Source organism: Tamandua tetradactyla, chromosome 12 (genome assembly GCF_023851605.1).
Source record: "Tamandua tetradactyla isolate mTamTet1 chromosome 12, mTamTet1.pri, whole genome shotgun sequence".
In the NCBI taxonomy this organism is placed as follows: Eukaryota; Metazoa; Chordata; class Mammalia; order Pilosa; family Myrmecophagidae; genus Tamandua; species Tamandua tetradactyla.
In genome coordinates this window covers 50322461-50340580 of record NC_135338.1, presented here as the reverse complement: position 1 = coordinate 50340580, position 18120 = coordinate 50322461, and the positions used below count along the sequence as shown (strand labels likewise).

The following is an 18120-nucleotide window of genomic DNA, read 5'->3' as shown; positions in this document are numbered from 1 at the left end:
AGATTTCTCTAGCCTGCTATAACCTGTTTTTACTTTCTTTTCATTTTCCTCCCAATGATATAGTAAAAGTTGATATCTCACATTAAGGTAGATTGTTTCCTCTTTATTCCCTTACCCTTCTGTAAGAAGCTAGAAAGAAATGTTATTCCTGTGAATTTACTTATCCGTCATACTGTGACTACTCACCATTGTTGATGTCACTTTCACCTTCTGCCCTTACTCTTTTTTTATGCAAACACTTTTATCTATTTTTTTTCTTCATGGTTTCCAGCAGTCATAATCTGAATTTTTCAAGCTGGAGAAGGCTTGCATTATGCTTTTAAAAGGCAATTTTTAAGCCTTTTAAATCCTAATTTTTAGGCAATTTTCAACCTCTGGAGAAAATTAATATATAGCACAATGAACATGAACCTCTCTTTTCCACTAAATCTAGGACCAGACTTGCAATCCAAATAACTTGGCATTTTTATTGTTTTCTCTTTCACTCTTCCCAGGTTTATTGCAGTTTCTAATTTGAACTCACTGTGATAGCCAGATATCAGACTAGTTCATTTTCAAGAGGATTTCTCTGTGTGTACTGACCCTGAAGCTTAGAACTGTAAAGTACAAAAAAATATACATAGTAAAACTTACAAAGAAAAAAATTTATATAGTTTTGTTGGTCTTTATGAATGTATCATCCCCTGTGACAAAGGATGATTGCCCTCCTAGGAGACTGATTAAAAGCAACAAAGTAGGAAAGATAATATTCTTAGTCTGTCTCTTTATATGATATGTCTGTATCAGATGGATTAAATAGTTTGGAAAGTAAGAAATGTGAATGCTCATTATAGAACTTGGAGAGAGTCTATTTTGCTAAGTATAGTTTATAAGATGGAAAGTATGACTTGGAGCAGAGGAAAGCATTTATAAAAGATAATAGGTTTCAGTGGTCTTTGAGCTATAATCCTTAATCCTAGGTCCTGGGGAGCCACTTCCAGTGGCACTGCTTTACAAAAAAGGGTAGAACCCACTTCGCTTCAAATCAGGTAGCTCTACTGCTGTCTCCTGTAAACATTGGACTTCCTCATAAGGTTTTATAAAGAAGAAACTCTCCCAGAGTTGAAAAATGTCTGCAACTACTAACAGAGCTCAACCTCAGGCAATTCCTGAGCACCTTCTTTAGGCTGATTCATAATTGATGCAGATAAACACATAGGTCTGTGTGGTTCCTAATGTTGTTGTGATCTTAACTGGTAGCTACAGTAAAGTGTTTGGGTAACTGTCATTAGTGGAATTGTGTACGTAGAGAAACCAACATTGTGCTTGAAATAGAATTCTCTCATATTTTTTTCACTTCAGGGACAGACTTAAGCAATGCCTTTCTCTTTGGGTATGCAATCCGATGTCAATAGAATTATTGAAAGTCTTTGTGAAGTAGTAGTGATTTTCAGTTTGAATATTGTGACAGCAGGTGGAGCTAGTAGTTGGATCCTCATTTCTAGACCGTTTAAAGAGCAGTACTATTTCTAAAACTTAGATTAATGAGTTTGTATTGTGGAGCTTTAGGAATAGTAACCATTATGCATTATCTGTGGAAAGTTATTGTATTACTACAATGTGAGAGGCAAGCTAAATGGAAACTTCTGTATCCTTTTTAGAAAAGGGGTTTGTTTGTATTTGCATAGGTATTCCCATGGAATATTAAAACAAGTTAAGGGCATGTGGGTTGAAGGGAGATGTGTTTACACAGTTTAATATATACTTGATTAGTTTGACCCCTGCAGTATTGACTTTAAAATGCAAAGTATATGATCAAGTGGAAAAATAGTGTGAGAAAGCTTGATTGCATACATAGATTTGTGTTAATAGGCTATTTTTCTTTTCAGCGGATGTTGGAGATTGAATCATATATCCCACAAAAGACATGTTTGAGTCTTAATCCGTGTTCCTGTGGGTATGAACCCATTCGTAAATAGGACCTTTGAAGATACTATTAGTTAAGGTGAGAACTCATTAGTGAATAGGATTTTCTTGAGATCCTATTTAGATGAGCCAGTTTATCTAAATTGAATCAGGGTGGGACTTAATCCATATGACTAGAGTCCTTATAAGCAAAGGAAATTTGGACACAGAAGCCAGCAGCTAGAAGTCAGCAGAAATCAGAGAAGCAGACACAAAGAAAGAGACATCACCTTGTGACAGAGGATTGCCAGAATGCTACAGACTCTGGGAGAAAGCAGGCCTTGCCAGTACCTTGTTGTTGAACTTCTAGCCTCCAAAATCCTGAGACATTGAATTGCTTTTGGATAAGCCAACCCATTGTGTGGTACTTGTCATAGCAGCCTTGGCAGACATGCAGTTTAAATGGACATACATGTTCCCCTCGTAAAAATGAAAGAACATTTGCTTGTTATCCTGCAAGATTGTGAAATAAAGACCTGAATACTTTATGACTCCAAATACTAATGAGTTATTTGAATAAGTAATTTAAAACAAATGTACTGATTTTTTGTTTTCCTTGAGACTCACTCATGGAATCATGGGATTGTATTTTTCCTTTGTTATGGTTTTTCTAGTCAGATAAAATGATAAATAAAGGGCAAGTATTACGTGTGCACTTCATATCCCCCTGAATTTTGTTTGTTCTTTTTTATCATATGTATTAAGAAATTGGGGCTTATAAAATAACTGTTCGTTTTGCTTGCTATGTAAATAAAAAGGGACCTACTTTTTCTGGCACTAGTTTACGGAGTTGTAAGATCATTTCAAACACCTTTTAATGCTTTCCTGAAAATAAAAAAATAACATCTTCCTGCTCATTGTTTCATGTCTTTATTCAGCAGACATGTAATGAATGCCTACTGCATGCTAGGCACTGTGTTCAACACTAGGGGTAAGATCTCGGATAACATGCAGTACTCTCCCTTGGTGTGACTCCAGCAGGCAGGTGGTCTAATAATGACCATACCGCCTCATAAACTGGTGGCTATGAACAAAGGGCCCTAGGGTCGTGGAAAAGGGGTCAGCTGAGAGTAGTCAGAAAAGCCTCTAATGAGAAGGTACTGCTTGAGTTGCTTCTGGAAGGAGATATAAAAATTAGGAGAAAAGAGGAGAGAGAACATTCCAGGCGGTGTGCCTAACGTGTAGAGACCTAGAGGTACAGGAGAGCCTATTGTCTTGGGAAAGTACTTGGAAGTTTATTTTGGCTGCAGTTTTAGTCTAAGCTGAAATGGCAGGTGGTGAGGCTAGCGAGGTAGGTTGGGGTAGATTGTGAAAGGCCTCATAAGACACACCGTGATCTGAGAACAAATTATTCAAGCATTTCAGCTAATCTAAATGCTGTTCAGTTGATTAGTTTTGCTGTTCATGAGACTAAGGGTATAGGTTTAATCCTATGGGAATGTGGCATGGCTAGACTTCAATTTTAGTCTCAGCTAGCATTTTTTAATATGTTCTCTGGTCACAAGTGTGATTGAATGAGAATGGAGTTGAATCAATATATGCCTTCCACTACTGCTGGGAAAAATAATATGCCAATTCAGTATAGTATATATTTATCAAACACTACTATGTGCCAGGCACTCTACTAGGTGCTAGAAAATATGCCCTGCTGCTTGAGTATATACAGCTGCTTACCTGACTGTTTCTCTTGGAACTTTGAGACATCAAACACTTAACGTGCCCAAATCTCAACTCTTCGTCTCACTCTCCAGCCCAGCCCAGCCCCTAGCCTTCTCCATCTCTTTAAAAGACTCCTCATATCGCCTAGTACTAAAGCTAGCCCTTAGAGACTGTTCTTGATAACTCCTTTGTCATCTGCCCCATCTAATCCTTCATCAAGTTATGTCAATTCTATTCCACATTATATATGGAAACCTTCCCCGTCTCTCCATTCCTACTGCCATCACTCTAGCAAGAAAGGCTACTAACAGGGACCTTTTTACATTTTTTGCCCTTCCTCCAATCCTTTTTCAAGACAATATCCAGAAAGATCTTTCAGAAATAGAAATTGATTCATCTCATTTCCCAATTCCTACCTTTTATTGACTTCCTATTGCATATTAATAAAACCCAAGGCATTTTATGTGGCTCATGGGGCGTGTGTATTCCAGCTCCTGTCTACCTGACCAACCTTGTCTTGTAGCGTTTTGCTTGATACATTTCAGTCATGATGGCATTCTTTCATCCCTTCTGCATCCCCACCTCATGACCTTTGCACATGTTGTTGCCACTGTTTGGAATGCTCTTCCCGTCCTTTAGCCAGTTGCTGCCTTCTCATCCTTTAGGTCTTAGCTTAAATATTAAATATTAGCTCCTCCAGGAGATTTCTCCTTGGTCAGAGTCTATACTACAGAGAGAGTCCTGTGACTTTCTCACAACATCCTGTTTTTCCCCTCATTGCACATATCACAGTTTGTAATTATATGTACCTTTTCAGTGGAACCCGGGCAATGATTGTCTCCCTCACTAGAGCAGTAGCTCCCTTGGAACTGGAATCACGTATGTTCTCTTCTCCCCTCTTATTTCCAGAGCTAACTACAGTCTCTGACGCACAGTAGGTCCTCAAGAGTTACAAAATTATGGTTTAAAAACCTAAACTTAGATTTATTGCCTTAGTTTCTAAATTCTGAATTACAAATAAGAAAAACAGGAAAAATTAAGAAAATTATTCTCTCTCTATTTTTAAACTATTGGAATTATTTTAGGATAGATATGTAGCACAGTATTACCTCTCCAGTAGGAAAAAGAGTACAAGTTCTTAAACATTGGCACATGGTTACTGTATTATTTGGGACCATTTTTAAGATAGAGAAATACGTTTTTTTTTTTTAAATGGAAATCCTGACATATAAAACCAAACTGCTCTTTTTATATATTTAAGGCTCAGTTCACTAAAGTGTTTAAATTCTTGGCTCCGCTCTTTAAACCTGCTACAAAGATCACATTAGAATTCATTTTAATAGACATTGTAAGCACAGTATCCAATCTCATATTATCATGCTGGGCTCTTTTATTATGAGAGTCACAGGAAGCTGAGCCTGAGGCTGCCAAACAGGTAGTCGTGGGGTATATCCAGGGCTGGGGACCGTGCCAGCTCTATTGTTTATATAATATTCTTTCCACCTTTATCTGCAGTGTGCAATTGGTATTGACTTTTGAGAAACTACTTTGACCTAATCTCCCAGTTGGGAAAAAAAAAAAAATCTGCCATAATGACATCTCACTAGGTAAAAAGGGATCAAAGATGCGTAAGGAGAGAAAATTTATGAGACCTTGTTAAATAAGTAGTTTCAAGACTGTCTATTAGGTCTGTTAAAAGAGTGTTCAACTCTTTCAAGGTCACCATTCCTTTTTCTCCCGAAGAAGCTAAATGAACTCTACAAGTATCTATCCATTTTGTTATCGATTGCTAGTATGGGTCTATTTAGCATTTTGCAAAATGCTTTTTCTTCTTTATAGATCTTTAGGAATAAATGCTGCTGACCAAAATTAAGATAAAATTCTGTTGTTTATGATATTTATCCATTTTCTTCATTTCTGTTTTTTTTTCCTTTAAAAATTATCTTTTCCAACTTTTAGGTATATTCCTTGAGGAGTTTTTAAATGTTGTAAGGAAAAAGAAGGAAGCCCAACTGTGTTGGAGTGAAATCAAACACATCTTCACAGCTTTTGACATGCACTGTAAGTGTATTTAAAGTGTATTGATATTAAAAAGTCAGTATTAGGAACTGTGACTGGGAACATATACTCAACAATTAAACATACAATGTACTTGAAAGATTATTTTTACTGTATTATCTATTACTCGAGGAGTTGATGGACTTTTTTCTCCCTCTGTACTGATCTTCCATTCTTGATATTTATCATGAATGAAATAATATTACTGTTATATGATTGTACTTGTGATTTACCTATATCCTAATGGGTACAGCATAAAGGCTGGCCAGGTGAGCCACGGAAGAAGGGGAAATCATATAGGCCTTCTCCTTAGACTCCTAATCCACTCTGATTGCAGGGGTTGTTTTCCACACCAACTGTGAGACCTCAGACCTCCTAAGCCCCACAGCTCATGTACAAGGATGACAAGATTTGTAGAGTCCAGGGTCAGTGTCTTGGCTGTGGTTTTGATTTTACCTTAAATAATAATATACCATCATTCTAATACCAAGCAAGGGGGAACAAAAGGAAATTTTGGAGCTTGACTTGTTTTGGCAATTCACAAAGACTGGAAGCCAGATACCGTTATGGCAGTGCGTATCTTTACATCTTATCCTTGAATTCAGAGAACCCACAAATGTTAAGACTAGAAATGACCTTCCAAATTGGGACCACATTGAAGGGAACTATTTGTAGGTAATTAATTCTTCCAATGAGACAGTCTTGGATTGCCTAATATGTGAAATCAACAATAAATTACTGCTTTTCACACTCTATTAAAATGTTTTAAGTTTCATGCAAACTCTATGGCTGAAATAACAGTTCCTAGAGCTTATAGAATAAGTGAATCTTTAATATTTTATTTCACATAGATCGTGGATTTTTAACTTTGGAAGATTTCCAAAAAGCATTTAAGCAGGTGGCTCCCAAATTACCAGAGAGGATTATTATTGAAGTATTTAGGTAAGGTACCAAAATCTTCACATATACCCATCCCTTAATTTACCATTTGCTGTTATGGGTTTTCAGTTTTATAAAGAATGCTTATTTGTGCTGATTTTTTGCTTATGAACATTTTCATCTCAGAGCATGTTGTGATCTGGGAGAGAAATTTATAGTTAGCCATTACGGTTGTGTGACTTGGAAATGGAGTAGCTTGGGCTGTATGGCCCGGTCAGCTCTAGTGTGCTTGAGTCTGTCCCCAAGACGATGGACTCTCTCACATCAGTGGAGTGTGTGCATCCCAGGGAGGTACACAAAACATTTCGTGGGCAGGGGGGTCAGGGAGGAGCAGAAAGAAAGTAGAACTTCAATGTAAATTTGTTTATTGCCTCCAAAAATGAAGTTTTGTTAATATTTAACATTGACACTGATAAAAGTGGATTTAAACCTATATTATCTAGTTTTTATTGTTTTCTACACCTACTGTGAGACCTCAGTCTAAGTAGAGCATTCCAAAATAGACAAGTGGCTTAAAAGTAATTTCTGTGAGGAAACTTCAAGATGAAAGTAATATTAATAGTGCAAGCACATACTAACAATGAGAAAATGGCAGCTCCTAGTATGGGCTCTTCATCAGCTCTCCATTGAGGTGTATTGATTAGGGGTCAGAACAGTGCCAAGAACCAGAAACCCCAAGATAATAGAAGCTCAAAAAAGAAAAAAAATGTTTTTCTTGTTCACATAAACACAGGCTGTCCAGAGTTTATTTTACTGCTATGGCTGCCTGAAAACCCACACCTCCCTCTTGCTTCAGAATGGTTGCTTAAGTTTCACCTATCATATCCAAATTCCAGGTAGTTAGGAGGAAAGCAAGCAGAAGATATGCCCCTCCCTTTATAAGGTATATGTTATTTCTACTTGCATCCCATTGACCAAAGCTTAGTCCCGAGGCTGGGCCTAGCTATAAGTGGCAAGGGGCAGGAAGGGCTGAGAAGTGCAGTCTTTGCTGTAGGTGGTTGTGCCTGCCTTATAGAGGTTCTGTTACTAAGGAAGAAGGAAAGTATGGATATTGATAGATATCTGGCAGATTCTGCCAGTTTGATGAATCTGATAACATGTCAAGCCTGCCCAACAGAAATAATCAAACAGATTATTTGAAATATAGATTTGCATTCACAATCATTATCAGTGGCATCATATCTGAAATTCATTTGCTGTATCATTCACATCAACCTATCGGGCAAGCTGTTGAACAAGAGCAAAGAAGTTAAAGCCAGAAGCATGCAGACTGCTATAGGACAATATTAATTAGTTGATTTTATAAGAGCAAGTCCTTTAAAAAAATAATATATCTTTGTATATACTTTGTGATGAAATAAATAATGAATATCTATATATTTTTACCACAAGAGGTTGTATTTTGCAAATAAACCAAGAATTGTTACTCATTTTCCTTTTACAAAAAGACAAGTGTCCAAATTTGCTGACCTTTTCTGTGGTAAATGGTTTTAGTAGATTCTATAATGATAGACATTTTTTAAAAAATAAATGCTTCAATATGGTTCTTCAAGGTAAAAGGGATGTTTTAACAATGTATGAGAAAATAACTGCTTCTCAAAAGAAACCCATGCAGTGGAGAGAGCATTTTGGGAGTGGATGTTTGGAAATGTAATTCTATTTTAAGAAATGATGTATGCCACCTATTAAAATCCTTTATATCTGTATTTACAAGTTGAAATTGGAATGTCCTACTTGAACAGGAATCTTACAAAGTTTCTGTGGTTTTGGAATACAGTTTTTAAAAATACAAAAATTCAAAAGCTTTAAATTTTCAAGAGCAACTAACTGACATTAGGAACAATGGACACTTATTAGCTGAATTTCAGTGAACAAAAAAAAACAATAATAAAAACAAAACAAACCAACCTTTTCATTATCCAAGGATGGAATAAAAAATATGAATTCAGTTTTCTTAAGGCCCTTTTCCCTCTTAGGACTAAATATTTTTATTAGGTATCTCTCACAGCTATTAAAATGTAGTTATCAAAACAACGTAACTTTAAATTGCTTGGTCACAAAGGATTAAATCAAAATTTTCAGAAATGAAGCATATTAAATCATATTTTTCTTGTGAAATATTAATTTCTAGTGATAGCAAAAAGTTATTTGCCTTTAATAAAATATTGGTATCTTGCTCTAATTTAAAAATATTTGTCTTTAATTTAGAAAAATTTATATTGTTTTAGAATGTATTTTTATGTTAATATAGTGTCACATGTACAAATAAATATATTTTATTGTGGAGTATGCAGCACAGCTTTTTACAGTTTTATGATCAAAACAGTTTGGAAGCCACTGCAGTATACAGTTAAATAAGGCATTTCAATGATTGAAAATGCCCTGTTTAAACTCTCATTTGTATTATCATTTATAGTACCACAAGTCCTAAATAAGAATAAATGATTAAAAAAAAGTATTAAATGAAGTTGTGAAGCCATAAAAGGGAAGAAAAATATTTCCCCTAAGCATAAAAGAGTAGAGGTGATAGTATAAATTGAAGTAGGCCAAAGAAGCAGAGATGTGTAACCATTTTCAGTAGTGCCAACAATTTTCATGGATAAGGAGGAAACGATCAGTTACTGAGGCTGTTAGTGATACAAAATTATGTAGTGTTTCCAAGGTTAGATATTCAGTTCCTGAGAAGTTTGAATAGCGTTTGAATCAAGTACCACCACCAGTGGAGTTTAGTTCCACTTCCACAATTATCCAGGAAGGCTTATATCTGTAGACAGCTGAAGGCAACTGAGGAGAGAAAATTATAATTAGATCTGAGTCATTGGTGGTTTCAAAGAGTGAAGATGCTTTCATAATCTTCAATTCATTAACTGCCGTATTCTTCCCAGAGAAACTTCTGAAGGTCAAGAGTGGACCATTTCAGAAGCACCTCCCCAGATAACATATTTTACAAGCCAACCAAACAGCAGCAATAACAGTAACAGAACAAATCAAACCAGCCAAAATACCCAGATAAAACAACAGCAACAACAAAAAACACACTTGGGGCATAAGGCATTAGAGATTCATTACACTTTATAACTTAGGGGAAATACTGAAGGTGCTAAACCGTTGCTGTCCTATCCTTCATTCAATCTGAGGGCATTAAGAGCTAAATGAAACACTTTTATAAGGTTTGTGAACTGTTGCCTAATTACTCTTATGATATTTACTCTAGGGATTTTATAAAAAATGAAAGCAATGTGCATTTTAAAAAATATATTATCATGCAGGCCACAGTGGCTCAGCAGACAGAGTTCTTGTCTGCCATGCTGGAGACCTATGTTTGATTTCTGGTGTCTGCCCATGCAAAAAAAAAAAAATTATATATATATATATATATATATAATCAGGGTTCTCATATTCAGATTTTCACATTCTGCTCTGCAGTCATTATCTCATTTTTTTTTTTAATGTTCAAGCATCTTCAGTGTCTCTAACAGGTTAAGTTAAAACTCTTGAGCCTGGTTCTCTAACACCTGGTCCCCACAGATTCTTTCCTTTCCAAACTCATCTTTCATTAGCCCCAGATTCCTGTGTTTCTCCCGTAATACTTGTTCCTTTGAATATGTTGTGGGCATTTATATCTCATTCTCTTTGTCTTGCCTGTCAATGCCTTTCCTACTACCTGCCTATCCAAATTAGGGATATCTTTCAAGGTCCTACACAATAAAGCCTTTTTCCCTCTACATTGCATATTCTCCCCTTTCTCTAAAATTTTTTTAACTTCTTATTTTTAAATAATTAAAAAATTACAGGGTATGTGCAAGAGTATACTAAACCCATACAGAAAATTCCAGTGTACCTCCTACCCAGATATTTGGATCCACCAACTTTTAATGTTTTGCCACATTTACCCTGTCTTTTTGGCTTTCTGAGTATCTATCTTCTAAACAATTGAGAGTAGATTTTATGTGTCATGCTCCTTGAGTATTAATATTTCCATGTACATTTCCCAAGTCTTTTCTGTAAATTTTGATGACATTTATTGTGCTTTTTAAATTACTTACTTGATAAACAACAATATAGTGCTTATGATTATCTCCACAAAATATAAGAACTTTTTGTATCTTATGTTTAATATATTATATTAAATCTTGTATATAATATAAGAACTTGTCTATAACCTGCACTGTCCTGGCATGTTGTCTTATGCATTGCTGCTACTTAATAATTGTTCATTCATAGTCACTTCTTATAACCAGTGATGGTAAAATTTTCACTAAAATTTTTTTCTTGGTTTAATTTATTGCTAAAAACTAGGAAAACATACTTTAAAATGGAATCAGGAGCTTTATATTCACATTTGGCTTTGCTTTACTTTTTTTTTCTACATGTAATTTCATGAATTAATCTCCGAAGTCTTCCCTCTTCTTTTGGGGGCATTTTCAGTTCACAATTCAGTCTTAGTTGTCTCCAGGGAGCTGGCTTAATGTTTTTTCTTCACTGTCAGTGCTCTGTGGTTTGTCTAGCTGGTGTTTTTTCTCTGCTTGAGTATATTTCTCCATGCCTAGGAGCCTTCTCCAGCTCACTGTAAGCAGATCTCATGCTCATTCCCACCACCTGTCAGTTGGCAAAAACTCTGGAAAGCTGCTTCTGCTTCCCAACTGTGAAATAAAATGTGGGTGTGCAGAAGGCTCACTCGCTGACCCAGCATCAAAGTTATGAGTCCGTAGGTGAATTTCCAGTTACTAATGTAATGTGGGAATATTAAGGCACCAAAATACTCCCCAGTCATGGCTGGAGACAGCTAAAGTTATATCACGACATTTTTCATGTAAGAATCCCTTTCTTCAAAAAAAAGAGGGAGAAAAGCAAACAAAAACAAAATGATAAGTCTGGGTCATATCAAGCAATAAATAATGCAAATAAATAAACAAACAAAAACCATTCACTAATAGATATTCATGGATAAGTCAATATTGAATGAAAAAAGAAAATTCCAAAAAATATGTACAGTGAGCTGACCATTGTGCACATTTAAAACACATACATACACGATAGTATATTGTTCCTTTCATTTGCAAATATGCATGTAAAAAGTATTTAAATATTATTATAAGGACACCCATTAAATTTATAATAATAACTATCTGTGAAGCAGGGATAGGACAGAACATGGGAAAGAAAGGGGATTTCAACTTGATCTGACTATTTCATTAATTTAAAAATATAATAAAGTGATAATGTATAGTAGGTAAAAAAAAAAAAAAGAATCCTTTTCTTCATGTTATATGGGAAAGGTCAAAGTACATAGAACATCTCACCTGCCTTTTTGGGGGTACTTAAAGTTGGTTGAAAATAAGTGTGTTATGACTTGTTGAAAAATGCTTTTTCACTGTCAGTGGGGGTACAGGCTTAGCAAGACAATTTTAAAAGGGAGGATGGGATACTATCTTGGCAGAAGAATTGTATATTCCTCGTATCACAGCCATACTAGAGGAAAGGGTTGTCATAAGCTTGCATAAAATGAACTAACAGTCTTTTCTGTTACTCTGAATGGAAGACAGCTTGAAGATCTTAGAGGCTTAAAGAAAAGTAAAATAGGATTTCCCCCCCAATCATCTGCATCTCTTTTGAAATGTTATTTCTCACTGTGTTCCTTAGCTTCCTGTAATTTCCTTCCTGCCAGTAGCAGACTTGTTGCATATCATTTTCTCAGGCAAATCCCACCAAAAGAAAGTTTCTCGTCCTTATTTTGTGAATCAGAATGATTCTCTTATAAATGTAATCAATGTGATCTCAACAAGATCACAGTTACTATAGTGAGTACCTACTTTTGTGAAATGATTATTGATCACTAAGTATCTCTATGTTTCTATATATTGAAAAGTATAGAACAGACTGAAATTCATTCTCATTCTTTGTAGGCATACATAGATAGCAGTCACATATTATACTTGCCGTGTGTGTTAATGGCCAAAGAAATATACTTCATGAGTTTCTATTTTTGTTTCATGAATTTTCATATCTTCGGTACAATGGTAATCCCTTAGTTTTTATTTCAGATTAAAACTTGATAGCGATTCCGTTTTTGATTATTTTCTTGCACGATTGTTGAATGAGGAATATCAATGTGTAAACTTTTAAAGCTGACCTCAGAATATCCTCTCTCTAGAAGCTTTCACACATTAATATATGGAGTAAAACTATACTTTAAAAATCAGGCTACAGAATTGATTCTAGTCATTTTAAGAAAATTCCAATTTTTTCATAGGACTCTTGATTGATTTTGCCTCAAGAACAAAGTTTATATCCTTGTCTTTAAAGTTTCACAGTCATTTTTTAAAAATATTTTTATTGAAAAAACAACATATAGATATACAGACATTTTAACATGCAAACATTCCATACATGGTATACAATCAGTGGCGCACAATATCATTACATTCTTGTGTATCCATTACCATAATAATTTCTTTGAACATTTGCATCACTCCAGAAAAAGAAATAAAAAATAAAAATTCATACAGAACTATACTCCTTACTCCTCCCTCTCATTGACCACTAGTATTTCTATCTACCCAATTTATTTTAACTTTTGTTCCCCCATTATCTGTTTATTTTTTACCCATGTTTTTTACTCATCTGTCCATACTCTAGATAAAAGGAGCATCAGTCACAAGGTTTTCATATTCACACTGTCATATTGTAAAACCTATATTATTATACAATCATCTTCAAGAAACAAGGCTACTGGAACATAGCTGTACAAATTTCAGGTACTTCCCTCCAGCCATACACCATAAACTAAAAAGGGGATATCTATATAATGTGTAAGTATAACCTCCAGGATAACCTCTCGACTTTGTTTGAAATCTCTCAGCCACTGGCACTTTTTTTTTTCTCATTTCTCTCTTCCCTCTTTCAGTCCGGAAAGTTTACTTAATCCCTTGATGCTGAGTCCTGTCTCATCTCAGGATTTCTGTCTCACATTGCCAGGGAGGTTTACACCTCTGGGAGTCATGTCCCACGTAGAGGGGGAGGGCAGTGAGTTCACTTGCCATATCGGCTTAGAAAGAGAGAGACCACATCATCACAGTCATTTTTATCAGTATAAACTTTTGAAATAGCAGCGCAGGAATTGAAGTTCAGAAACTGGACCAGGAAACAAGTAGAGAAGAGGAATGACTTCACTACATTCAATATGACATGTTATTTGGGTTTCTTCAGTTAAATGCCTCAGTTAAATTAGCTCATGTTATTGAGAATGTATTATTTGATTGGAAAGAATATTTAATCCACCTATTTAGGGTGGTCTGGTTTTGTAGTCCTCTTTTACACTGAACCCATCCACATGCAGATTTTCCTCACCCTTCAGGCCCAGCTCAGATACTTCCTCCACTGTAAAAATTTCCCTATCTTGAAAGCGGGCCCTACCTGACACCTTGCTCACCTCCCTTCAACCCCTCAAATGGAAAATTTCCCAACCTTCTGCTTTAAACTCTCTAACCCCTAATCTGTCATAATGTCTGTCTTCTTTCTGTTTGTACATAATTGTTTGTAAACATATGTTATTTCCAGTATTAGAATGTGTGTTTAGGGCTAGCAGGCACAGTAGGTCTTCATCCTGTCACTTGCCTCAGAACACAGCAGTTTGTACATGTTGAATGGGTGGGTTGCATTTTATGTAAATGAGGTTTATATAAGGAACAGGCTTTCTGCTCATCAGATGCCATGGAGCTCCATGTTAAGGTTTTGTGCATGGAGCCAAGGACTGGCAATGAGATTTGAGTTCTAGTTCCAACTCTACCATGCACTTGTCTTTCCCAACTTACTGACCCTCTGTTGATTGTACTCTTCTCTTCTATGAAACAAGAGTGTTGTATTATATGATCTGGCAGACTCCATCTCTCTCTAAAATTCACTGTGGGGTTATCTATCATGGAGAGTGGCATGAAAGTCTCCTCTATTTTCTCTGCATATCCCAGATATTATTCAGAATCCACCACAGCATGAATACAGATGTGGTCTGTCAATGTAACAAAGACTGTTCTCAAGAGGAAATTACTGGGCTTGACAGCTATCCAACCCTGGGTTTAGTTTTTGAGATGTCACTATAACAAGCATTATGGCCAACAGATCCAATTCCTCGTCTACATGTATGGCTGAGTGTGCTATTCTTGCTGTAATAACATGAGGGTTATTTTTCTTTTAATCCAGCTGTCACATAAGAAACTGCTGCCATGGTTTCTTTCTTATGACCAAACGTTGCTAACCCTTTCAGTCATCCTTGAAGTTATTAATAGCTGCACATCATGAATGTATTCATGCCATTTTCCTTTATAGAAAAAGGAAATCAATTTCTTACGTCCTTCCTTTGTGATACAAAGCCAATCCCTGAGTGAAAATTTTTATAATATTGTAGGTCGTGTGTGTACAAACCTGAGTTCTCTATAAAGCAAGAGAAATTTATATTTAATAAAAATTTTATTTAACAAAAATTTAAATTATGATGGTTTTAAAATGTCATGAAAAAACAGGATCAGAATTAAGAGTTACAGTTAAGAGTTTGGTTTGTCCTCTTCATATATATTAAAAAATCAAGACCAATGATTTCTAGTACTACTAAGATAACTATGGCCCTGACACTTTAATATATTTAACAATGGTATTAATAGTAACTTCATCAACACTGGCAGCTCACATTTACTGAGTATTAACTATGTACCAGGCACCATGCTACACATATTTAATCTTACCAGAAATCTCATGGGTTAGGCTCTGAGGTCTGTACTTATTTTACAGATAAGGAAAAAATGTGGACCCAGGATTCAAACCTACACAGCCTGACTCCTTAGTTTGTGCTCTTAATCATTGTTATATTCCTTTCTCACTTCTTTTTATATCATTCTGAGGGAGGGAACTCGGCCTTGCATCCCTACTACACCTTGGCGTAAATACGGGGAAGCAAGGCATTTTCACACTATACGGAAATGTTCTTGATAAACTAGTTGTGTAATTGTATACCTTTTTCCCTGCTCACATGAATTGGTTTGGTTTGAACTGTTGTACTTCAACTGTTGTAGTCTCGTTTGATTAATTTCTATATAAATAAAAGGAACTGTTTACAAAATATATACAAAGAAGCTGATATATCATTTTATCACAAAACTTTGGCAGGTATTCTGGTACAGGTCAGTTTGATAGGAACCCATGTGTTATGCATTTTGCCTATAGAATTATCTTACAATGCCAAAACATTATTTTTGCCAAATCATCATAAAAGTAAAGAAAATATTTAAAATTGACTCAATAGAGATTTATCATAACTTTATTTGGGGTAGGAATGCTAAACTAAATTATAATTTTCTCTTTATAAGGCAAGATTATACTTTGATTCACCTAGAGGACCCTTTTCTATCAGTTACTATGAATTTAGCTTTATGTAATTTATAAATTACAGCTTGCCCTCACTCTGTGTTCTTCTTCCCAACTTGGTTGTAGCCTCTTCTAGAGAAAATCAGGGAGCGATAGTAATTAAATCCACTACAGACTTAGTGTGACCCCTCTTAGTCCCTGCTCTTTTCCTTGTCTCTACCTTTCCTAGTGTTGTGAAGCTACTGATGGCTCAATTGGTAGATTCAGTCTTGCCCCAGTTCCTAAGCCAGTCCTACGAGAGGAAGGACAGGTACTAATACTAACAACATTTACCTTTCCTGCCCTTCTTTCCTACCTGTTGTTCACTTCTTTTACCTATAGAGCTTAGAATTTTCCAATCCCAGAATTGGTTCCTGGCAGCTAATTGTGGACTCTAATGTTGGACCCACCATCCTTCTTCTTCCCCTTGCCATGTCTTCTATATCCCTCACCTCCATTCTTCTTAGCTTCCGATAAGCAGCTTGTCTTCACTTTAACCCAGGCCACAAGAATGAGCCTCTGCAAAAGGCCCTGGCCTTTGATTCTGACCTGCCTAGTGCTCCGTCTTATACTGCAGGGCTTGAGCTGCTCTTTGTCCATTTCCTTACTTACCGTGTGCCTTCCTATAGTGTTATCTACAGCCTCCCCCAGAACACGCACACAGTCAGGCTCCCTCTCTCCCTCTCTCTAGCCTTCCCTCCCTCCTTCTCTCTCTGTCATCACATGTTATACTGAGAGAACTCTGAACTATGCTGTCCACCTTCCTGCCTCCTATTGCTTAGAGCCCCTGCAGCCTGTATTTTTCCTCCAACTGCTTGCCCCAGAACAGGACACACAGTTCAGATGGAAATGGTTGTGCCTGCTTGATCAAAGTGGTTGGACTCCTCAAATCCATCTTCTGTGCTCAGTTCCCCAGCCCTGTTCCTGCTTAGTTCCAAAATGCTTTCCTTTTTTCACTGAGGTCTACTATGGTCATAAGTCATGTAAGATTCCTACTTCTGTGCAGGAGAATTTTAACTCATCTTTCTTCAATTCCCTATTACAGGAATGGCAAATAGTTGGCATGTGTGCCGTCACTGTTCTCTCCTACACCGCGGCCTGCGTTCTTTTCTGCTGGGCCCAGAGTTGGCTTCATAAGTCATCTCAGTATCACAAACATCCCAAGCCAGTTCATTAGAGTTGTCACATTAGATGACATCTTTTTTTTTTTTTTAACTTTTTTATTGTATAGTATAACATATATACAAAGCAAAGAAATACAAAAGCTGTTTTCAAAGCAGTCTTCAACAAGTAGCTATAGGATAGATCCCAGCGTTTGTCGTGGGCTACCATAACATCCTCTCAGATTTTTCCTTCTAACTGCTCTAGAATATAGGAGGCTAGAAGGCTTAAATATTTTTTATCATCACAATAAACTTTTCTTTGAGAAAAATAACATATATACATAAAAGCAATAAATTTCAAAGCACAGCATTGCAATTAGTTGTAGAACATATTTCAGAGTTTGACATGGGTTACAATTCCACAATTTTAGGGTTTTACTTCCTAGCTGCTCTAAAATACTAGAGACTAAAAGAGCTATCGATTTAATGATTCAACATTCATATTCATTTGTTAAATCCTATCTTCACAGTATAACTCCACCATCACCTTTGATCTTTCCATCCCTCTCCTTTAGGGGTGTTTGGTCTATGGCCATTCTAACTTTTTTATGTCTGAAGGTTCCATCACTAACATGGGATAGGGAGATGAAACTATCTGATGTTCTGGAGAGGCTGGGCCCTGTAGGTTTCAGGACTTATCTGGACCATCTGGAGGTTGTTGGTTTCTAGAAAGTTACTCTAGTGCATGAAACCCCTGTGAAATCTTATATATTGCCCTAGGTGTTCTTTAGGATGGGCTGGAATGGTCCTGGTTGGAGTTTGGCAGGTTATGATAGGTAGCAAGGTCTAACTAAAGTTTGTGTAAGAGCAACCTCCAGAGTAGCCTCTCAACTCTATTTGAACTCTCTCTACGCTGATACTTTATTAGTTGTACTTCTTTTCCTGTTTTTGGTCAGAATGGAGTTGTTGATCCTATGGTGCCAAGGTTGGATTCATCCCTGGGAGTCATCTCCCATGTCGC

The 18120-nt window shown here is 36.2% G+C and overlaps 1 protein-coding gene across 9 annotated transcripts in view; it reads left to right on the top strand.

Annotated features, from left to right (window-relative positions):
* The window catches only part of EFCAB11 (EF-hand calcium binding domain 11), a 216609-nt gene that overhangs the window by 31603 nt on the left and 166886 nt on the right, over window positions 1-18120 (top strand). For all 9 annotated transcript variants that reach the window (XR_013160422.1, XR_013160421.1, XR_013160419.1 and 6 more), the window contains exons 4-5: window positions 5563-5664; window positions 6513-6603. Coding sequence is in view for 5 of the 9 variants with exons in the window: in XM_077123304.1 (XP_076979419.1) it covers window positions 5563-5664; window positions 6513-6603 (193 nt within the window). In the remaining 4 variants the exon portion in view is untranslated. The remainder of the gene's footprint in view (window positions 1-5562; window positions 5665-6512; window positions 6604-18120) is intronic.